The 25,243-nt window shown below is 38.0% G+C and overlaps 1 protein-coding gene across 2 annotated transcripts in view; it reads right to left on the bottom strand.

Moving 5' to 3' along the window:
* The window catches only part of btbd11b (BTB (POZ) domain containing 11b), an 82,240-nt gene that overhangs the window by 20,607 nt on the left and 36,390 nt on the right, over positions 1-25,243 (bottom strand). For both annotated transcript variants that reach the window (XM_028035931.1, XM_028035936.1), the window contains exons 2-3: positions 7,208-7,363; positions 110-314 (exon numbers count right to left, since the gene is read on the bottom strand). In XM_028035931.1, the coding sequence (XP_027891732.1) occupies positions 110-314; positions 7,208-7,363 (361 nt within the window). The remainder of the gene's footprint in view (positions 1-109; positions 315-7,207; positions 7,364-25,243) is intronic.

Raw genomic sequence — 25,243 nt, 5'->3', positions numbered from 1 at the left:
TGCACAAATACTGAAAGACTCAATCTCTTTTTTTTTTCTTTATATTGCTCTGTAACCTTTCTGTCAGTTTTGAAAAGAATACATGCATTTAATCAAGTTTGTGTCTCACCTCTCTATTTGTAAGGTAACCTTTGACGGCTCAACATTGGGGTTTTCCCACTCCATGTGAGGGCAGTGCATAAAGTAGCACAGTGTGTAGATGGCTTCAGGTGCCCAGTGAATCATGAAGCTCTTGTGGTGAAGCGGCGTCCCGTTGCTGTGATTCTTCATGTACAGCGGCTGAAGGTGGTGCATGGCTCTGGATACCAGGTCGCCTGTGCAAAAACACAGGTAGACATGAGAGCAGTGAGAAAGGGATTTATGAGCACAATCATTAGATAAGACGGAGAAAATAGGCATTGTGGAACACGGCCTTTAAAAAGACATTACAGAATTTGTTCATTTCTCCTGACCTTCCAAGATCTCTCAGGGAAAATTGAGTTTCCACATTTCACAGTTTGGAACAAGACAACATTCATCTTTTTTTTTGTAATGTACAGAAGACATTTGGAGAACTATGATAGCCGACATAGCACCCCATAAAAGGAAAACATTTAAAGATAAACAGCGGTTATTCTAAGCTGAATCGCCTGCATAATCTGCAAAGCTTATATTCAACTTTAAAACTACCACTTGATGTTAAAAGGTCATTCAGCACAGTTTTGCTACTACTAAATTCAAGATTGATACGTCGTTCTGCAGCAAGAGAAGTTCATCAGAAGGAGAGGAATGAATTAAAGGATTCTTTCACACCCAGGCCATTCCTTTCATGAAAATATGATGACTGTGGCACCTCAGTTATTGAGTCTTATTGAATACTGTATGTCCTGTATTATTACAGCGTAAACTCAAATCCCATTTCACTGAATCCAGTCAGGTTTCTGTTGCTTCTCCTTCCTGTCCAGACCCACAGCACCAGGAAATGTAATAACATTGTGAAGCACAGAAGGTAAATATATATTAGAAAAACACGTGCTGTGATGTATCACTCAGGACACTTTGACACAAGGCACAGGTCTGCGCCTATACAAAGGAGCCTGGACAAAACAGTAATTTCAAAAGACAAAGCGGTTTGTTTAGCTTTAAAATTGCACCCTTTATAACGTGCCAAGATTCCATTTAGCCTTGACAATGTGTGAGGCGAGTGTGAAAAGGATGCCTGAATGAGGGAGGCGCATTCATGCAATGAAGTCAATCTCTCAGCCGTCCTTTGGGAAGACTGCTGCTGTGCCGATAGAGGAACGTGCTGGACATCATCCTGTGATGCAGTGAGCTACAGACACCGGAACAGAGACGGGCACTTCCCATGCAAAAAGTAAGCTCCTTGCTTCATCTCTGTCTTAATTTTATAGCAAGTAACGTAGCTCTGTGAGATCTGGTGACTCCGCTCCTTGTCATCCCTTATTTATGCCGGTCTGTGGAGTTTGTTTTACAGGTACAGGAGCTGGGCTGGTTCAAAAATGTTAGGACGCTGTTAGGATGTCAGTTCGATTTAACAAAAATATATATACAATGCATTGCATCCAGTTTTGGTCTAATATGTTTTTTTGTCATAGGTCAGTACAAATAAGCACATAAAGTACATGTGAAGTGAAAGTTAAACAATCAAAGATTTTTTTTTTAAAGATAGAAATATAAAGAGTGGCCGCGATTTGTATTGAACTCCATTTATTCTGATACCCCTAAATGAAAAGAAATCTAGTGCAACAGCTGCCTGCAGAAGTCATATCTACAGGTCAGGGATCAACAGTAAAGATGGGAATATATAAGAGGCTTAAACCAGGGTCAGGGTTTAGATAATAGAGTTGAACATTTCAATTAATGGAAAGAGTATGGCATAAGAGCAATTCTAACTAGAGATGGCCATCCATTAAACTGGTAGACCAGGAAAAGAAAGCATCAGCCAAGCAGCCAGCTAAGAGCTTCAGTGTAACTCTGGAGCAGCTAAGGTGACGTAATCTGTACTGGACGTAATCTGGCAAGATGAACGCTAAAGTTGAATGAAAGCTAATTGCAGCTAGCCACAATCCCTATCAATTGCTTTACTACCTTTACAGGTAATAAAGCAAGTTGCCTCGTTATGATAATTAACAAACTTGTTGGTTTAATAAAAATAAATAAATACACTGGGCTTAACTGCTCAATGGAAAGGTTTAGATTAAAACATATTCCAGTCAAGTAAGTTCCAGTCGAGGTCCAGACTTGAACTGAGTGAATTTGTGTCAGTGAATTAATTAATGTTCCTGGATGTTTTCTGTCCAACTAATGTGCAAAAAGAATGTAAAACATGCAAAAGTTACATTCATAAGCCAAGCGACTGGCAGCTGTACTTGAATAATGAATATTGAGTAATGACTGAGGGGGGAATAAAATACCAATGCAGAGCATGTTTTTCAGATTTCCTTTTTCAAATCAAATTTATGCCTTCATGCATTTGTTTGCCAAAGGAAAAGGGTTCGTGTTGGTCTATCACCTAAAATACATAGAAGTTTTTTTTTTTTTTTAAAAAGAGAACATGGAAACTTTAAAGGCGTGTGAATACTTTTGTTATAATTTGAACATATTTTAGATCAACAATGTAAATCATCAATAGATTTGAAAAGCATGCATGTATCCCAAAGCCTCTAAAATGTTATGAATTCACCATGAGAAGATTTGTAGCAGATCATGCAGCTGACTTCTTGATTCCAGTTGCCTTTTATTAGTGCCTTTTCAATACAACAACAACAACAAAAACATCCTCTAAAAGTAACACAAGACATTTTACAAATGATGGCTCCTTCAAGGTCAGAACTGCAAAGCTGCAGCCACACACACACTCAAAAACAATGTCTTACTTTAGAGATTGATGGAAAGTGTTTAACACAAAGAGTGAATGATCTTTGGATACCTACAAGTTTTCTTTAAAATGAGATGGAGCTAATAAGTTCCTTCCTCTGCAGTGAAGTGAACAGATATTAACCAGGCTTTCTCTTTATGTTTTGATTAATGGTTTGTCCCTGCACTGTGCAGCTGCTGAAATGGTCACAGATTCTCTTTCAATTACTTGCCGCCATGCAGCCATGATTATGGCTAATGTGTGCCTGCGGCTGTCCCGCCTCAACACAATGCAGAGCCATTCTTCCTGCTGCTTGTTTCTGGAAAAAAGTTTTTTTTAATTTAATTCTAACCTCAAAATAAACCGATTATTTTGTGTGTGTTTACTGTTAAACATACAGTATCTGCTTTGTTTGTTTCCACTTCACATCAATTTAAAGATGTGGGGTAGGAGCAAGAACACAAACGTTCTTCCTGCCAGCAACAGGACTCCTCTCGCAGCATCCAGTTTTCATCATTCTTCAGCCAGGGGTCTTTGGTGTTTTTCATGTCTTTTTTCTCACTTTTACATCAGCCTTCAAGTTTTTAACACATATTCAGTTGGGGTTAGGATGCGGGAGGTGGGGGGGGGTAATAGAGGCTTTACTTGTGAGAACAAAAATATCTGCAATGTTTCCTCCAGGGATTTCTCCTCTGTTACCTGGTAATAATCTCTTAAAAAACAGCATCTTTGTTCAGTGTCACAAAGACACTGAGCAGTGGTGTAAATGTAATGGCCAATCACATAAATTTTGGTAACCTTTGCTGATTCTTTTCACTAAAATTAAAGTGCAATATCATAATTACAGGTCAAACTCATCTTCTTGAAATAAGAAAAAAAATAAACTGTTTCACATTTTGAACCAGAGGGCAGAAATTGATTAAAATTTTTATCTTCCTATCAGCCTCTGATGTTTTCCTTTACCTGTGGTTTTAGCATATTACTGCTTCCGCAGTGAAATTATCTTTTAAAAGCCACTACTGAGAAAACTGATGGCCATTAGCAGCTCCGGGGGGAGATGCTAATAAAAAAGAAAGTCTCCTTTATTGTCCCTTTAGACCAGAGAAAAAGCAAAAAAGCAAAAACTGCTGGATTAGTCTACAGGAGACAGAGGAATCAATTTTAGAAAATGGCCAAAAATAAGCTGTGAATCAAATTTTACTAAAAGATAACAATGTTAGGAACGTTAAGGAGCTTTATTAAGTGCTCAAAGCAGACAGTAGCGATAGAGATAATGCATTAAACTTTTCAGGATGGAAACTCTGACAAATAAATAGTATTAAAATTACATTGTTTTAAAATTACATATTTTACTGCCACTTTTATTTTCCAGTCATGTCTGTAAGTAAAAATTACTGAAGAATAAAAAGCATTTTATTGTTATTCCAGCAATAACAAACAGGAAATCTATTCTATACCTTTTCTCTTGTCGACGGTGAATGAATTTGACCTGGATGTCCTCTAAACCACAAAGAGTCAAAATTATACATACCGGCTCAGAAGTATATTTACACTTTCTTAACATTCAGAAGAGTCTACATCCCGAGATGTTGCAGTCCAACATCACCCTGAATGCAAATCACAAAATGCTAAATGACGTCTCCAAAAACTCCTAAAATTTCATCACAGGACCTAAAGCAGGTTTTTTACTTTTGGTGTGAGAATGCATTGCACTCACATTGGAAAAACACTGAACTAGTGAACAGTGTGACTTGGCTCACCACGATATAAATCCATCACAGTTCCTACTGTGTGTGAAAGGGTGTCTGAGGAAAATATGAAATTATCTACCTCAAATTTTCCACAAAAAAATTCAAAAATAAAGCTCAAATAAAATGTCAAAAATTAAAGGTAAAGCAGGACTGGATTTTAAAGTGAAGAGTGAAGGACACATCCATGAGACCAACGTCTGGCAGACAGCTACGCGTCTCACTGCAGTCATTTAGTCCAAAAGGGGTAGCAATTATTTGATGTCTATTCTTTCATAACTAAAAAAAGATTATTTAAAAATATAATAAAATATCCGCTTTATTACCACTGAATTTTAATTCTAGTAGTATAATAGTGAACAGCACTAAATAAATATGATCCATGCAGAATCTCAATATGCAAAATAACAGTAAAAAAAAAACTTCAGTATCATCATATTTTATTAAACTTGTATGAACCTGTCATTACATTGTATTGCGTATAGATTTTTATTAATGTGAAAATAAAAAAAATATCTACCTTTGCTTATTCAGTTTGTGCAAATCAACTAATAATGTGCAACAATATCAAATGCAGTTTAGCTGGAATGTTAATGACAAATTTGCACAATTTACGTGGCTATCATTTTAAAATATGTTAATGTGACATTTCAGCTGAAGTTAAAATGTGGAAAATACACAGGCGGAAAAATGCAAAAGGAAATTAAACTGTGCCTAAATGCCAGTGCAGAAGACTGTAGAAGATCAAACTTAACCCTGTCGACTCCATTGGTACATTACATTCTTGTTATCATTCTTTTCCTCAATTATTCATTTTGTCTCCACTTGAACTGTGTGACAACAAATTTGTCTAAGTGGTGGTGTCATCCACCAGCAGCTCCGTAGGCGCACTTTGTGTTTGCAGAGCCAAATCAACAGAACGGATCTCGGTTTGACCTCATCAATAAATAGGACTGGTAATTTACCCTGTTGCGGCTGCCTCTCCGTCCCGAGAAAAACACACAGAGAGGAATTGGCTCCCTGTTTATTGTCATGATAAATGTTTACCCTGCATATACAGGGAATATTTTCCCAGTTGTTTATAGAAAGAGACCCCACAACCCGATTGCTTCTATCTTATTCATGAGGCGGTCTGTTCCTTCGAAGCTCAAGTGTCACATTTTTAACCTTTCAGTCAGTTTTCTGAAACAACATGTAGAGTTGCATGCTACCTCTGAGAAAATGTCTCAACACATCCAGAGAGCGCTCTGATTCAGAAATTACAGTTTATTATTTCAAACTGGAACATTTGTGCATTAAATTGCTTGCAGCACAGATTGCAACTCTGGGTGAAGACTTTCGCTCAAAGCAGAACAGGAAGGAAGAAACTTTCCTCTTGATTTGAACCCTCAGAGTGCTGTCAGCATAGTTTAGTAACTAATAATCTGTAACTTTAGATTTTTAAAGTGATGTACAAACATATTAATATAATCTAAATGTAACTCATAAAGCTTATGCTAATTGATTCATACTGCATAAACATTGCCAGAAAGGATTGTGATGCCAATTATTCTTTGAACAATGGGTACATTGTAAGGCGACAGATATTCAATTTATGTTTGGAGGACTTGTCAAATGTATAAGCCAAACTCATTCATTTTAATGAATGCCTATGATTCATTATAATGGCTGTCACTGCCAATGCAACTCACTCTAATTTCCATCCATTAAAACAGGCTGGGATTAGGCCACTATGATAGAAGACACTATTTAGCCTTTATTAGAAAAATAATTGCATGGTAGTTTGTCATCCCTTCCAAATAGTCATTTTAATATAAAACTGGCAGGGTAGATAATGTGGATATGTAATTTTTAAGACAAAATTTATTGTCCTCTAAATATAATAGAATCTATTGTTTTCAAGGGAGCAAAAAACAATATATTTTTACTTTATTTGCTGCCAAACTGCTCCCACCAGGTCAGTTTGTGTGAGTTTACTAATAATGGTCATGAGTTATGGATCATGAACCAGGAGAACAAGATCCCCTTCTAAGTGAAATTTGCACATTCTTTCTGTTCATGCCTGCTTTGCTCTTACCTGCTGACCAATCTGTCCTAATGTGGAGGTTCAAACTGGATAAAAACCAAGAACATTTGCAGTTACCTGAGAGCTTCAGAACCCATTCTTACAAGACAGGCTTTGGACTTGGCAGCTTTACCAAGACTCAGGTTGCAGCTGGGTGTTTTAGTCAATCACAAAGTTAACGATGATTCCACACAGATGGTGCTGCGACCATTAAAGAAAGGGTTGTCTTGCATTCAGTTTGCTTCGGAAATCATTGGGAAATCAGACTCGGAGTGAAACCTATTGTAGTTGGAAAACCAGTGAACTTTAAACACTGCTTCTGCTTCTTTCTCTAGATTATTTTATTTGCAGCATTATTTCCAAAGTTTCATTCTGATGTCAGGGAAGGTTTGTGTAATTTACTCCATTTGGAAATTGTTAGACTAAAAAAAAAAGAAGCACGCTTGCAACCACTTTCTCTAAAGTCAGAGTTTTTATGCCATACCCAGTCATCCTCTATATCTCACAAACAAGTCCACAAATAAATCTCAGACTTACTGAGTTCAGAGATGCTGCCCACCCTTGTGGCCAGTAAGCATTGTTCGATGGAGCGCAGCTCAGAATGACTGAAGGAGTTTCCTTCCCCGCACTTCGCCGCTCTCTGCTGTTGCTGCTCCTTGTGAAGAGTCAGGCCCTCAGGAAGGCTGAGCACACCTGAGGGCGCAAAAGGAATAGACTGAGTATTACATCAGTTCAAGCCGTCAGGAAAAATGTAAATATTGCCCCAGGAATTTGCTACAGTGATCCACAAATGTGCTCATGGTTTTCTAAACACATGTAAATCTGATAAGTCTGGTGTGATTTTGTGCTCTATGCCCCTTCTGAAATCACATTTCACTGCAAATACAACATCAAATTTCTTCAGGATTGTCCTGGATGTAGCTCCACCCACCTTCCCGTAAAATCTGAAAATCCCTGTCACAGCTCCAGAAAAGCATCCCAACAACATGACGCTGTCACTACCGTGTTTTACCATAAGGGCAATGTTTTCAGGGTGTATTGCAGTCTAAATCTTCTGCCACACACAACATTTGCATATAGGGTTAAAAAGTTTCATTTCAGTCCCATCTGAGCAAAATGACTTCGTTCACGTCATCACTGTGCCACCTGCATGATTGTCTTGCTGAGCTCTTTTTAGTGTTTGTAGCCTTTCCTCTCATGAAACAGCAAAACCAATCTCTCTTTGTTTATCCTCGCAATCAGTGAGAGAAAAGCAGCTTTGGTTTCAGTGTCTCCACTTTCATAATGTGCTATTAAAATAATGGGAATGCTGCCTGTGGCAAACATAGCCTTCTTTATTCAGGTTGTGAGAAAGGACAGACGCTTATAAAACTGTTTTTCAAAAAAGAAAAGTTGAGACTCACAGTCTAAAATCTAACTAAAAACAAATAAAACAGGAACACATATTCAGTGAAAATTATCGCCTGGACTCATAATGCTGTTTATCAACCCGGCTCTCTGTAAACACTGTTTGTCGCCAATCATGTAAAAAAATCACACTGTTAAAACAAAAGATTTTTTATATATATAATGGGTTATGTGCAGATTTAAGAGTAGGGACGATGACTGTGTTTTGGGCTGCAATCATTTTGTCTTCATTCTTTTAAGTTTTATTGTCATTTTAATCAATGACAGAGTCAACAGCGAAGCAAGACAATGAAAAACGTCATATTTGTGTTAAAGTTGTGTTTAAATGAGAAAAAACTAGAGCCTATCCAGCTGCTTCTGGAAGCAATATTGTTTTTTTGTTGAACTTATTTTCAATGTAATCTGAATATAAGAACAATTTGAGCTTGTTTAGCAACTACAGAACTTCAGCAACTTGCAGTCATTGACTTAAACGTAAACTCCTTTATACATCAATGCTTTGCTTTAGATGCATATAGGAGACCAGTATGAATTCAACAGAACAATGAAACCAAACACAGCTTTGAAACAACAAGTTACATTTTCAGTGAGTGGACCAGTCGTAGTTCAGATCCCAGAGAGACCTTGAGGCGTTTTATATGCACAAATGGTCACAAACAACATAGGGAAGAAAAGTGAGGCAAAGTTCACCTCTGGAAAAGTCAAGCATTTTAAAATAAATTCTTGTCTCAGTTTGCATTTATCTTGTAAAGTTCCAATTATTTTTCACTGTTAATCATAAACTAATGGCAATTGGTTGCATTTACAACACGTGATACGTTAGTATTTTTTTGTGTAATTTCTTTAAAAAATCTTGGTTAAACCTCCTGTAGTTAAATAAAAATCTTCAGATATATTCCTTTTACCCTCGAGCTCTCGACTGTCAACCTCCTTAACCTTGGTTGGTGGGAATAAGAGGCCCGGCTGACAGTGAAGTGGTGATTGCTATCAGGATGGACTAAGGCAAGGTGACTCACTGACTCTCTGCCTCCTAATGCGAGGCTCAGTCTGCCCTCAGGGAGGAGCTGATGGTGCTCCCCCTCTCTGCCTCTGAGAGTATCCTGCTCCTAGTTCCACGAACCTGGACATCTTCCAAGAAATGCATTGTCCTCTGGTTTTCCACTACAATTTAATGGCACAGACCTCTCAGTTGGTTTTACGGCCGTAGTGACGCAGTGACAGGTATTAATTTTCCTTCTTATAATGTGTGAGGATTAAACACCTGATTCTCTTTAAGTGGACCTGCCCTGTTAACCATATGGCAGATACAGTATTCAGGTTCACTGAAGGAGAAACACTGGATGATCCCTTCAGGCAACAGACTGTCGCTGGAGAAGAAGTAATGAGTACACAGGAGTTTCCATTAAGATGTCACTGAACGTGCACTTGTCTTATTCTTTGATGGACAGTTGCATATAAAACATGCATTGTCTGTTCAAATTACCAAGTTATTTTCTTTATAAAATATGAAATTGAGGGTTAATGTGGCTTTTTAGTTTACAAAGATAGAAGTTCCCATCCACTGACCACAGAAATTGGTCTAATTACAATTTTGGGCTTCATTTAGCATTTTAATATTATTTTTAAGTTGGTATGATTAAACTACAAACAAAATCAATACATTAAAAAGAATTGGTGTAACATTCAGCTCAAAGTACATTTCCACACAAATATGTTGACACATCCCATTTCTGCATGCGAATAAAATTGGTGGTACGCTTCTGTTAATGGCTCAAGAGCCCACAATGCTCACTGAAATAACTTGATACTGACAAAAAATAATAAGACATAAGAAATGACTGAAAACTAGCTGATGAAAATAAGATGTTGCTTTTGAATTGTGGTTCAACAGAATCATTAAAAATAAACTAATTAAACAGGCCTGGTCAAAAATGATAGTATGTGTGACTTAATATTTTGTTGTGGAGCCTTTTTGAGGCAATCACCGCAATCAAACAATTTCTGGAACTGTCAATGAGACTTCTGCACCTGTCTACAGGTGTTTGGACTGTCTTACGATTGAAGGGTTCCTTCCCCAGATGGCATGTTTCAGCTCCGTCCATCAGAATCAGTGGCAGAGCCAGAAAATGTTCATGTCAGGGTGGGAACGTTGCTCACTCCCATCAACGTCCACTTTGGAGCACATCAATATATTCCAAATAATTCACTAAAAATAAGATATATTTTCTACAAGCAAATATGCACACTCCTCTCTTTATAAATGCATCCTGCTAATCTCATTGCCGACACTATTTGTTTTGAAGAGGAACTGTTTGTTCTGGAGGTGTGCTCTGCTAGGTACAACCTTTGTGTTTTGGATCATTATCCTCTTAGCAGAACCATGACCGGGGGCTGAGACCAAACTTTTTGACACTAGGCAACAGGTTTCTCTCCAGAATGTCTTAACAGACTTGAGATTTTATTATACTCTGAACACATTCAAGACACCCTGTGCCAGTTGGGTGCAGTCCCAGAACAAAACTAAGTTTCCCATTAAGGTCGCTGCTCCTTTCTTGGTTTGCTTCTTTTCTACTTTTATGAACATAGAGCTGATGTGCTTTGCCAAAAAGCTCCAGTTTAGTCTCAGCTGTCCAAAGGACATTCTCTCAAAAGATTTGTGGCTTGTCCATGTGTATTGTGGCAAATTCCAGGCTAGATTTTCTGGGTTCTTGGTTACCATCAGTATTATCTTTCTCCTCAGTTTGTCATCAATTTTCCTCCTGGAGCCACAGCCAGGGAGGTTGGCTTCAGTCCTGTGGACCTTAAACTTCTGAAGAATATGATATACATATCATACCAAGTTATTTTCTGATGCTACTGTAGCCACAGTAGCATCAGGCTGCTTAGAGACAGTCTAATAGCCTTTACTGTTAGCATCTATTAGCTTGTCTATCATTTTCTTTCTAAACTCCTTGACAACTCTCTCTTTCATCTGCTGATGTTCAGTGTGGTACACACCATGTCACCGTCCCCCTTCAAATAGGCAGATCGACAGATTACAAGCTTGAAGATAGAGTATATGTGATTCTAATTGGAGGACAAAACTCTCTATAGTTAAATTTTCTTAAATCTTTTCTAGAGGTACCATCATTTTTGTCCAGCTCTGTTTCATTAATTTAATTTTAAAATGATGCTGCTTCAAAAGCAATGTCTGATTTCCAGTGATTGATTTTCAAAACAATTTTTATTTATTATTACTTTTGTCCTTTTCAGGTTATTTCAGTGACCATTTAGATGGGGCAAACCAGCATTCTTGTCCACACGTGTAATCATATTCAATAAATTAGAATATATTTCCTGATGAATCTTGTTTGTCGGATTAAAAGCATTTTTTTTAAATAACAACCTTTAAGCAGGTGTTAAACATACTTTTTGTTATCAAGACTATATTTCTGTTTTTAAATATTGTTTTTGTATTGGTGTATTGGCAGGAAATCTTCCTGATTAACAGAAATTAACGTGTTAAAACATCAGTCTTTGTCTAATTAACCTATGTAAAGTGCTTAACTTGGTGTTGGAGTTCCTGAAATAAATTGACTCCATCATAGTCTAATGATGATGGACTATTGCATGGGTCTGTATATGTGGATGTCCTTTAGAAGGTTGCAGAAAAAAACACGCCCTTTCTGCAGGCATCAGCAAGCATTGGAAAATATTCTGGCAGGATATTTAAGCATCTTTCTTGGCAGAAACGGTTAATTTAAATTGGCTGGTTTCCAGGGACAAACTCAGCTTTTAAACAGAAGCCATAAATTTTCAACAGAGTTGAGGAGGAGGTTATTGAAGAAGCTGAATACTGCCCTCCTTTCTCATTCTCAAGCCAGTAGTGCTTTTGTTTTTTTTCGGAGGGGGCTATCTGCCTGTCTTAACAACCAAATGTGTCTGATTTTCAACATTTTGGCTCACAAGATGGAGTCTATTCAGCAAAAAAAAAAAGCTTTCATGCAATTTATCGGAAGGATCGAGAGCTGAAAAAAATACTCATCTGGTTGATGTCGGGTTAAACAAATAATTAAAAGATAGATCGAGATCTATAAGGAGTTGTAAAGAGGTAGCTGCAGAGGGAAACATGAACACCATACACTCACACACACATTTTATAAATATATACAGTATGTATCCACCTGGATTTACCTAAGTATGAGTCACTATCACTTTAAAGCAAAGTGGACCTTACATTTTTTTAATTGCATGGGTTTAACAGTTTTTTTTTCAGATATTAGTTTTTCATTTTAGTTTTGTTTTTTATTATCTGTCACCTTCATTTCTCAAACAATGTAAGTGATTTATGTGAACAAGCAAGAGAAAATGATTGATTGTATTGAAGTTTATGAGGCAGTAGCTGCTTCTCAATTAATTTAATGCACCATCAAACAGTTTTATGATACAGTAAAAGCAGCTAGTTAAGACAAACAAGCTGCTGGTGGAAGCTCAACGTGGAAACACAAATAATCATTATGTCAAAGCTGATAACTTCAAACTGGAGGTGAGAAATTCGATCTGAATGGTAAATGAATTGTTCATCACTGACCATTTTATCAGCAACTTTCTCAGCATATTATGAACAGACCGAGTCTGGCAATGAGCAAGCGTGGGCAAGGAATCTACAGGATGGGCCAATACTAGGTTTGGAGTGAATCCATATTTAATCCTTAATGCCAAATGCACTGAATGGTACAGAGTGAACGATAAAATGATTGCATACATATCAGAGTGAAATATTAAATAAGAAATAATAAACCTGCATAAATTAACATAATTTTCACATGAGTTTCTATTTATGCTTTATATTTTTCAATTTATGAATGCATTTAGTAACAATACTTGTTTTAATCCACCTTTCAAAGTCGATGCACTTTGGATTTTTACCAGCTTAATGTTTTACAGACGATTTTTTTTCCTTTTGGCTGCACTCAAAGTTGGACATGTTGTCATTTAAATGTTTCTAATCTTTTCTGTGTATTTTTTTGTTTTTGGACACTAATACAGAAAATATCTGTTTTTTGCTCACTTTCAATTTGCATCGACTTACAAAAGAAATGTTCTGTGAGAGCAGTCAGTAACTGCATCAAACTGTGGCGCACTCAGCTCCTTCCCACAATGCTGTAATTCAGCATAGTGGGAAGATCATACAGTTACCTTGTATGAAAAAACATTAAGTGGTCCTAAATGCAGCTTTCTCTTATTTCTTCTGGGTCTGTCTGTCAAAGAACAGATGACTGTAGTTTAGATGACTTGTCGAAGGGTTGGCGAAACCAGGAGAGTAGAAACCGTGACCTCAGTGTGGCTCCTACCCTGTATTTAAATCTATTTTAGTTGGACACACAGCGAAGTGAACTTCCCCAAACATAGTTGAACTCTGCAGACGCTCTGGCTTTTGGCTTCATGCAGAGATTAGATGCATGGGCAGGAATTTTGATTTGGCAAACTATGATTAGACTGCATGAGCAGGTGCACCAGAGCGTATCTTTGGGTATATTTCAAGACTGACTTGAGAGCCACATATGAATCAGTCTGAAAATAGAGATAAAATAAAATAGACTGAAAGTTACTTGATCTTAAAAAAAAAATACTTTAAGCAAGATGGAAAGTATGTGAGTTGAGCATGCGTTTGATGCCGAAGGAGTTAATCATGTTATTGCTGTTCATGGACCGTAGTAGTGCAACCCACTCCAGGCTCCAGTGCTGTTGTGCCAGGCCAGATGGCTACCATATGCACACCAAGCAAGTGATCATAGAGGGAAACATAGCACTCTGGAAAACAAGAAGCATCGCCTTGACATGATTTAATGAGTTAAAACTCCTTCCATCCACTTTAAAGTTACTTACAACTGTGCGCTAAAGCGTTGGAAAAACATGTTTGAGGAGAAGAAATCCTATGTTTCTTCAAAAAAAAGCTTTCTTCTAGCTTGAAGAAAAGCTGGAATAACCCCTCCACACTGTAACTCTAAAGAGATACGACTTGAGTTTGGGTTCCTGAGGTGACCACAGTTTGGTCTGAGGTAGCCGCAAGCTTTTAATGGTTTAGCCTTGTTTTAGCCATAAGGATTCAAAGAAGGAGTCCACGAACATGAGCCCTGTGAGAAAATATGTGCACACTTGCATATGTTTGCTCAAATTAAGGAACAGACAGATGAAGAAGGCATGCCAACACCAGATCAAGCACAACCAATTATAGACACAGACACAGATTGTATGTCTTTCTGTTTTCACACTGACTTCCATTCATTATTCATACATTTCATAGCCTAACCCTGACCTTTACCCTAAACCTAATCATTACTGCTGCATGCCTAACCCTAAACCTAACCTAAACTTAAGTCACACCTTAGTCCTAAACTCCAACTCAAAATCAGCACTTCTTCTTCTGATGACTGGGCTTTGGGCCCCTAAAAGAGGATATACTCCCCCTTAGTATGTGTTAGAAAAATGGTCCTTACAATGTATCATGAACAAGGCCACACACCCAAACACACGCCCACATGTGCAGACACAGCTCCACACAGTCAAAATCTGCAAACAAGTTAATAACAAGTCATGATGCTTACAACACAAAAGCGAGTGTCCAGAGAAGCAGATACGTTGCGATTACTGCTTATTAAAAAGTCTTAATTGCAGTCATGTCTGTTTCAAGTAAGATGTTTGGTGCGGCTCAATACAAACTGAATATTTCCTCTATTGCTCTGTTGAAGTTCCTAACAAGCAGGCCTAAAATAGCCTGCAAAATTTCATCATGTCACGAATCGACAGAAATACAAAGACCTCCTGAAAGGTTCTTAAACAATACTGGAGAATCTGCCTAAAGAATGCAGTGAAAGAGCATCAAACCTTTAATAATCATGATTTTAAAAATGCTCCTGGATTTAAAAGGTTCAATGCTTATAAAGATCACAAAGAGGAGGAATATACAAACTTAAAAGTACAAACACAGGCAAAAATTTAATAAATAAATACAAAAATATAATCAGGGACAGAAAACAAATTCACAGGGCACCAAATCAGAGTCTCATTTATGACCAGTGGAGATCTGGACTCTGCTGGGCTGATTAGTGAAGTGGCTGCAGGTGAGCAGAGGGGCGGTAAATGTCTGCAGCTGGCAGGAAGTAGGTCGAGTGAGCAGCCGTCTTGAAACAGTATGAGAGCTGATCAAGGGAACTCTGAGCTCATCAGACTGAATCAAATCAACCAAATACTGTTTGTGACTGATCAGAATAGATCTGAGCATCCAGACACCACAAACCGATCTGCAGATCGCTGCATCACAGAAGAGTGCAGTAACTACATAATAGAGAAGTTTATTTCTTTTTTTCCATCACCTACAACCGTCTACACACATTCATTTCCCATTTTGTGCTCCACGATTGAACTATACTGCATTATTTTTGTTGCATGCTGCACAGTTAAGCTAGCATAAGAGACACTTATGACACTTTAAATTCAATATGGCAGAATGAATGTGATGTGCAGCCATTGCTACTGGAAATGCTCCAAAGTGCATTTGAAATAAATAAAACAATAAAAAAGATGCGAAGACACACTTGAATGACTTCTGTAGAAGAATTGGGCAATAACTTAGAAAAGAATATACACTAAATATTTCTAATAATTGTAGAATGAAACATAGTTAAAACATAGCTTTAAGAACAGAGATAAAACTATTCACGATTAAGAAATAAACTGATTCACAAATGTAAAATGTTGCTCATAGTTTGAGCTTTGAAACAAATCAACTTCTGATCCTGTTGGAAGCTGAAAAACTGTTGGGATATTTCATCTGTTGTACTTGTAAGCTGATAAACATTTTTTCAGTTATTACCACAAATATAAAAACAACATTATTGGATTTTCCACTTCTTATTGGTGGTAGAACCCGCATCTAACTCCAGGCAAAACTCCAGTTAATTTTCCAAACTTGAAAGTTCCAGTTTAGAGAGATATTTAGAACATGTCATAAAAACAGCAATCAGCAGATTATTTTTGCGATTAATGAGAAAATGGTTCACCAAGTCTGCATGGCCTTTCATTTATAAAGCCCTGATTTCCTATGAAAAATAGCAAAACCGATTTCTGTCTGTTCAACATGCAGTCGCGTTTGAGCAGTGTTGTAGTGTCATGATAAAGGATGCAAAAAAGTTCATCCCTAATAGTTACTCTTCCATAGCTAGTCAACCTAGACAATAATTACACAAAAAATATAAAATTATTTCATAAAAAATAGAGAGTGCCACTCTCTTAAAGACAGAAAAAAGTGCGTGCTCCAGTGTTTAGTTGTTAGATTTGGTCAATTTAATTAGATGAACTCTGACTAAGCACAGACTTTTTTCTTTGGTACTTTTGTCACACACAAAAACACATGTGCCACCTGTGTGCACAGTGCACTCTGCTACCCAGTTGTTGCAACTGGGATGGTGCGAGAAATTTATTTTCTGATTCATCCATAAAGCATCTTGTAAACATCAGCAGAGGTGCAGCTTGCGCTGTCTGTTCAGTCTTTGAACGGATAAAAACCATCCACTTAGCAGTCGCTCATGATAGGGAGGACATCACATGAATGAAAAACTGTCGTATTTCATGCATTACACCAGTCAGTTTAAGAATATGCTGAAAACTTTGACATTTTCATTAATGAAAGCTTCCTGGATAGAATGTGAAAAGTGGACATGTCCAGGGAAAAGTGGACGTTTGGTCAACTAAGGTCTGGTTCTCTGGATCAGAGATTTTCTGTCCCGTCATCCACACACTGTCTGTAGCGGTGGAAACATTTCTGATCTGCTCACAGTGAGCGCCGGATGCCCCAGAGGTTGCGTTCTCTCTCCTGTGTTATTCTCTCTTTTTACAAACAAATTTGTGATTAGTGACCAAAGCTGCACTTTAATTAATTATGCTAATGAAATGGCTCTGGTTGGATTAGTAAAGAAACATGATCCCACAGGCGAAGCTGTTTATTTGTTTTATATAAAGACCCTGGTGACATGGTGCTGTCATAGCAGGCTGGATATGACTGTAGCCGAGACAAAAAATTAAACAAGACTTTAAAGTGGAGCAATCCTTACTCAATGGCTCACCTATTAAAACCTTTGCAAATTTTAAATACCCAGGTTTCTTTCTGTTCTATGAGAACAGAAAAAAATATTTTAGGAAATGCTCTCAGAAACTCTTTCTTTCAGGAAAACGCAGTGTTCTTGGGACCAGCAAACTGTAGAGTTTGTGTACAAAGTGTTTTTTAACTTTTCATCTCCTTGCCTGACACGGTCACCTGAGCTGTAAATTAAAAACAAACTTCTGAAAATTGTAGGTAAAATAGAGGCCAAATCACAAAAAGCTCTAACATAATTTTTTTCTGAAAGAATAAGGAGGACATCAAAGAATATTTTAGCACATGGTTGCCATTCTCTGTTTTGCCAATTTGAACCTTTGAGCTCATGAAGCTATTATATGGTCTCTGTGGCAAAATTTTAGATTTAGAAACAAATCCCAAAATTACTACACAAAATGAGGCAATATCTGTAATTCCTCATATTTAGCTTTTATATTGGGTTGACTTTGACCTAACGCGTTTACTTGATGCTCTGTTTCTCTTTCACACTGATCTCAAAATGTTTCAGAATATTCTGTGTCATGACAGATGACATATCAAACACTGAAAAGCGAAGAAATTAAATGGATCTAAACTCTAATAAAGACAGGTCAGCTCAGCTATGATGTCGAAATCAGGACAAGAGCTAAAAAAGGAAGCAACTGTGAGTAAGTCAAAAGAAAACAGAGATGCAACACTAAACAAGTCAACGACACACAAACACACACACACACACAAAGATGGACATCTTGTGACGGGTGACCAATGCACAACAAGGCCACAACTGAAGTTACACAATCTTGTCCAATCAGAGGGAAAACCAGCCTCCCTGCAGGCTGTGTGCTATTCCACCCCAAGGTGGTAGCTCTTTCTATTATTTCCCTCTTTTCATCTCATTTCTTCTGTCAAGAGTAATAAGTCTGCGTGTAATATCCGTGAGTTGCACACTTCCCGCAGGATGCTTTCAAGAGAACGCTGGCAATCATCAGCAGCAGGGAAAAAATCTGAAGCCACTGAGCCGTAATCTCTCTGCTCATCCTGCGATGCTTCTCAGGGAGCTCTTGGTTGTGTCTGAGGAATAAACTCTACAGTATTTACGTTTTTGGAGCTACCTCCAATAACCTGGGACAGATAATAATAAAAAGTGTCTTTTTGAGGGCTGGAGCAAATCATAGATGTAGTTGCTGCGAATTACACTGAAAAACACATTAAGGTTCCGAACCTCAGAGAGACGCAGACTTACTGGTGAATGCAACAATGCTCTCAAGTAATTGTTCATTTTGTACTTGAGGCACTGGGGTAATTAAAGGATATGACTAATTTTATAAAATGAGACTTTCTGCCTGCTGAGAGGCATTTTCCTGAGGGTCATTTTAAAAGGGATGGAATCGTTTTGAGTTGCAAGACATAGCTTTGAGTAAAACACGCTCCTGGACGTCAGAATTTCACAAATATTGAAATAAAGAGCAAAGGAGATATGATGACTGGAGAATCCTCAAGGCCAGACATGTACAGTCACTGCCTGTGCAAGATGTGCATGACTAAATGTTCATTCCTGCACCCCTGTGTGTTTTCATCTCTGTGTCTGTGTGAGGGGGTCTCTTTAGTGTGTCAGGTGAAGCAACAGCTCTAGATCTCTCGTAATCATGTTTAATGATAGGCTTGCGAAAGCTAGCTTTCAAAGAAGATTTCTGTGATTTTTATGAATGCCACCTTGAATCTTTTGCCTTTGGATAGACAACAAACCAGGTAACCCCTCCCCTCCCCCCCAAACTATGTTACCCATTACATTTTCTCTTCTTTTGATATGTTTTGAGAAAATGGCTGCTTTCATGGAAGTAGCAGATGGAAGATATGACAAAAATGCATTGCAGCACAGAGTGGATGATTCAATGTATTCTGGGCAGAGATGGATGTAAGGAGCAGTGACGCATGATGACACCAGGCTTTGTAATCCATCAGTAAAGCCTTCCCAGGGGAGGCTGCACAGAGAAAAGGTTTGAACTGTAGTTTTTAAAGAATGAATGTAGTAATGTTTTTTTTTTCTTTTCTCCACAGTGTTAAGTGTTAACTTAAAGAAAGACCAGAGTGAAGCAATAGCTTGTCTCACTGCAAGTCTCGTCAAAATCAAAGATAGTCTGTCTGGTTTGCTGAGAGCAAATGATGCTGAGACATTTCACATATTAAAATGTCTACTGGAACAAAATGGCCTGTTGCTGCAAGTATGAAAAATGAAATATGAATTTTTGGGTGGAATCAAACATGGGCAGACTCAAAAATGCAGCCTCTCCCCCAAGGGTTTCTCATGGGGCCCGTTTCAGAACGCCGGGTAAGAGAGGACTTAGAGTAAATCCAGGGGTAAGTATGTGTGTCCCATGGGTTTTTGGTCTCAGAAAATCAAGGAGATGTTACTCTGAGTAAAGTTGCTACTGCAACTTACTCTGTGAACCAACCCTGCTGGGCAGCTGAGTCTATCCTATTATTTAGCTGAGAGCTGGAGCAAGAAGAGTGTCAGAGAAACCTGTACATGTTGGAAAGTACATGATATTCTGCAGAAATCTCCACCAGCAGACGGTGATCAGCCTACAGTTGGATGTCTGATCATTTTAGAATTAATAGGTTTTTCAATAAATAAATTTCAATCTGCATATTTAAATCAACTAAGCCAATTCCTGTAGTAATGTTTGTAGCACTTAAACTCTTAATGTACAGCAGAGCATCATCAGGACGACTGCGATCTCCGCGTCGATTGAAAAGATGTAATTAAGTCAGAGTTTCCTCGGTAGCGAAGTGATGCATTTCTCTGCCTGACATGCAGATTCCTGGGGTTCAAGCACTGGCAGGTGTAGTGTTATTGTATTTCTCCTTTATCTTATTATCAAGCAGAAATAGATTAGTTTAGACAAATTTTATTTTGTAACGTTTTAGGCAGGAGTCTCCCCTCCGTCCCACAGAAGGTCATTGTGACTTGGACATTTATAAGTGTGCAGAAATGTTTTTGTTAAAACCCTTGAAGACTTGACAATCCTTTATAATTGTGTATAAATGAGAAACAAGACCATACAGAAGAGAAGGAAATTATTTACCTTGAAAGAGGTGTGATCCTTTTATCAGAATAAAAGTTTTAAACCTCTTATTTTCACTGACATTTGCAAGGTATACTTAGCAAAGAATTATCTTATTGTTATGATGATACAATTAAAATAGCTCAGCTGTGGTGAGAATTCAAAACAAAGAGTATTAAACAATCCAGAACCAGGAACATTTAGTTGAGCCACATCCTCGCTGCAGTTCTCTTTCCAAACCACAGGTGCCACTACTAAGAAAATATTGCGACACAGAAGAACAGTCCTACATCAGTTACTTCCTTCACAAACATAACATTCATCTTTCATCCGAAGAGATCGGACACACAACACTTTGCAAAAGCACCAAAGGCCGTAATGTTTGAAAACATGTTCTGTGGTTTGAAGCTTTCCATGATGGACTGTGGCTCAAGAACAATGAATTCAGTGTTTACAAACATCTCAGGACAGAAAAAACAAAATTCCAGCAAACTATTGTGAGAGATTTATGGAAAGTTACCCAAAATGTTTGACCTAAGTCAGACAGAGAATATAGTGTAGTTATAGTTCTGAATTTGAAAGCAGTAAAATTGAATATTACTTATTTATCTGACATTTAGCAACAATTACTACAATAATGCTAGATATTTTTATTTTACTTCACCCTCATTTACATAGGTAAACCTCACTGAGATACAAAGTGTTGATATTAAACACAAAATGTTTAGTGTGAGTTAATTTCAGGCAGGTTTGGTCTACCCACACTTCAGCACGTTGCATCTTCACTTGGTCAGCTCTTTCTTATAACTGTCTCCTTAGTGGTCAACCAAGCAGCTTTTTTTCCTGTTATCTTCAATAAATGCTCAAAGATTATATTAATCTCTATTGAAAACAAGAAAACCGAAACATAGTCAAAAAGAAGCACATTGCTTCAGGAGCAAAGAGGGCCCCAGCCAGTGAGTATATTTCTATCCTAGAATGAAACCAGATTCAGTCTTATATGTATTTTTCCAAACTTTTTATCTTGGAAAAAGAAAACCAGAAATTCTGACCTTATTTTCTCTAGCCTTTAAAGTTGAAATGTTTCCTACTATTCATCTGCTGTCTGTTTATTTATTTCTACTACTTAATTAACTTCAATAATAAACATTGTTATACTGCTATAAATATTGCGCTTATGAAACTCAATTACTTGCACAGGATAAGGATCCATCCAGTATCAACATCAAACTGCAAGCTAAAACATTTTATTTAATTTTCCCTTTGCCCCTCCTCTGAGTCCCTGTCCTGCCACCATGCAGAAGTAATCTGATAACTGTTGCCATCCCAGCAGACAGGCAAGACTCCTGCCACACTGACTGCAGCGTCAACCGCAAACATGCCTTCTCGTCTCAGCTCTAAATGTGAGTTTATTGCACACACAGTAAGCAGTTGACTCTAAATTCAATGAAAACTGCAAGATAAAGCTTGTTGCACTATAAAAGCACCTGTGTGATGATGTAACTGTGTGCTCCTGTTTATATTCAACTGAGGGTGGTTTTCCCTGGCCAGTGTATGTGTGTAAGCATATTTTGTAAGACTTTAAACATCATGACAAGTGGCAAGGGTAAGAACAGCTAAGAGTCTCTGTAGTCGCAAAGCACTCTTCTATCTAATGATTTTATTATTACCTTCAACTAGAAGCTTTGAGAGCTTATCTGTCTCTCTTACTAAAATGTTGACACATAACTCTTCCTGGAGTTGCTTCATGTCAGGACAACACCAATTTTTCAGACACAGAACTCCAAACTGCCCCATAATTGTTTAACATACCTCTTGCAATCAATCACTCCGACTTTGCAAAGTGGCCTCACACAGCAGAGGCATCGACTGGAAGCGGGCCATGACTGGCAGAGAATGATGAGGCCTGGTGCTCCGAGCAGCTCCCTGTTGCTGCTCAGCAGTCGGTACCTCAGTCCTCACACTGCTCCGGGCTTTGGTTAGCAGACACCCCTGTCATTTTCATAATGAGGGAACACTCATATCGGCCATGCAATCTTTCAATTTTCATCACTTTGCAAAACCTCAGCTGATGAGTCCTAGCGACTTCAACGGTTTTCCTCATATTGGAAAATGCACATAGTCTAAGGAAAACAAAGCCCCCTTTGTTAAGACTTGCGAGTGAATGATTGCATTCAGACCTGAAGCTGAACACCAGCCTGAAGGTAATTGTGCAATTTTCATTATCACTCAATAAATCAGTAGCACAAAAGTCTTCACTCTGAACTCATTTAATGGAAAGCTTGCATTTTATTCTTTTTCGAGTGGGATTCGATGAATCTATCACTACTAATTGTTCCTTCAACTGTGTCGGGTAGAAGGTCTATCGCAATGAGCATCTATCCAAAGTGAGGACATTTTCAGAGTGATGGAAAGCCATCAGCTTGTCAGTAAGAGGAACCTGTTTCAAACAATAAAGCAACTAAACTTAGTAAACACTGAACATGTTAACAGTGGCGGTCAATTTTAAATAGGGTTGGAGAATTTTTTGATGGACCAAGATGTGGACTTACAAGTATATTAAGATGAGTCTAAATTGCTTAGCAATTTTTCTAACCCATTAATCTTCGTGTTAAGTTTGAGGAATGTAAAAGGCAGAACTCAGATGTCCATAAGTGCCTAGAAAGGTTATGTAGAGCTCACAACAGAAACACAAGAGGAGAAAGCAGAGGTGGGGACTTGAGTCACATGACTTGGGCTCGAGTCACTCAAGTCATTAAAATCAAGACTTGAGACTTGACTTGAAAAAATGCTCAAAAACTCGGACTTGACTTTGACTTTCACGCCAATGACTTGGGACTTGACTTGAAGTTCTTTACTTGAAAAGACTTGATATTTTACTCAAGTCAAAAGTGTAAAACACATATTATTTATAAAGTGGCCCCCATTAATTAATTTCACTCATTCTGTATTAACAAGTGCAGACCATCCCTGTTTTTCCAGACTGCGTGTTTATGTGTGTGTAAGCTGCAGCACAACCAATCAAATTAACAGGATTTAAAAATAACAACAGGGGGAAAAAAACGAGAGACGAAAAAATGCTCAAAGCAGATATGCCCCTGTGAGTAATTTCTTTTGGGTACATCGATTATAAAATATCCAACTAAAAACGGAGTGAAACATGCAAAACATGCAAAACATGCAAGACCAGGATCTCAGATGGAGATGCAACAACTTCCAACTGTTCGGCATTTGAAGTTGCACAAAGAGGTAAGCAATACTTTTCTTTTACTATGATACAACTGACTAGTTAACATCGTGTTAGCAACTCTGGGTTACGTTGGTGATGCCGTTTATCTTTCACTTGCTATGTTTAGTCATGCTGTATAAATCCGGTGATTCAAATGTATCCATAGTAATGTGCACCGTGTTAGCTCAGGATTGCCGGTGGATAGTGAGCGGGGCTCCGGATCAGAAAGCAGGTTCTGTACCTGAACTCAGGGAAGAGAGTCTCTCTCTGTCCCATCATAATGATGAACCGGGTCCAGTTCCATCACAGAATGGATGGTGTATTCAAAAGGAAAATTACGGTTTCTTACACCCCTTTCCCACCCTGCTCCCATATTAGTATTTTCCCATAAATATCCCCTTCTTCCCTGACAACTCTTATATTAGTTTTACTCCCCCCCTCCTCTGACAGTAGCACCGGACAGAGACAATTCCCATATTCTCAAATCCAAAATATGACAGGTAGGGGTGTATTTGAAGACATCTCTGTTGGGAAATTATATTGACAATAAATAGATTGTTTACTGCAGTCAGTGCATTAAGTCTACTGTTTATTTTAGTTATAACTCTTCAAATGGCAGCGTGATGGTCTTTGAAATACCATCTCCAAGTGGTATAATTTCTAAGTGCCAGAAAACAAATCAAAACCCAGTGATTTTGCTACCCTTCAGAAATTGCTGTAAAAGTAAAATATTTTACTGTTGTAAGGATCCTGAATGTAATGCTGTGGGGTAGTTCTGAGTGTTTCTGGATGGTAATGCAGCACATTGTTTTGTGTCTTGGTTAGTGATTCTGGCAAGCTTGATTCACGCAACATGTTTTTATCAATACTGAGATGTGAAATTGGCTGTAGATTTAACCCCACTTGGACTGACGGATATTTATTTTACCATCACATCCAAATTCAAAACCACTGGGCTTTATATGCAATGACTGCATTGCATGTTTGATTTTTAAAAAAACACATGGCCTATTATTTACATTTAGCATAATTGGAACATTGTTTGAAAAAAAAAAACTAAACAAAAAAAAAAGACTCAAAAGGACTTGAAATTCCAAGCTCCTGACTTGAGACTTGCAAAACAGTGACTTGGTCCCACCTCTGGGAGAAAGAAATGCATCCTCTCTCTTTTGTCAGACAGAAAATAGGACACGGACATAAACTAAACCATATACAGGATTTTCTGACCTAAGCTGAAATATTTTTGAAACAAAGCAAACATCAGAAGCGACCTTACACATTTCCACGCAGTAGCAGTATGAAAGAGGATCTTACCTGCTGTTGTAAACCAAATGATAAGGCGAGGCTATTTACAAAATTAAATGCAGCTGTCACCTCAACAGATTTGTGATGAACCAACGCTTTCATGCTATGGAGTGCTCAGGACGCAACAATAAAAACACAAAGTTACAGAATCAATTAACGCAGATAGAAAAGCTGCAGCATATTCTGCCTGGACAGGTGTTTCTACTTAATCTTCTCCCCTGAACTGAGCATTTGCTGATGCGTAGCAGCTCCAAACAACAGAATGACAGTAGCACAAGTTCAAATATGAATGAGCTGTAGCCTTCATGTTAATGCTATTTGGCTGGGGGGGGACAAACCAGCTCCAAGGTAAAATGGTTTCATTTGTAAAGTAGTGGAGATTTAACATCTGGAACTATAGTGCTGACCTACAGCAGGGGTGCCCAAGTCAAGACCTCGAGGGATCTTGGAAA

The sequence above is a fragment of the Xiphophorus couchianus genome, chromosome 2 (assembly GCF_001444195.1).
Source record: "Xiphophorus couchianus chromosome 2, X_couchianus-1.0, whole genome shotgun sequence".
Taxonomy (NCBI): domain Eukaryota; kingdom Metazoa; phylum Chordata; class Actinopteri; order Cyprinodontiformes; family Poeciliidae; genus Xiphophorus; species Xiphophorus couchianus.
Note: the sequence above shows the minus strand (reverse complement) of the source record. Positions and strands in the feature narration are given on the sequence as shown.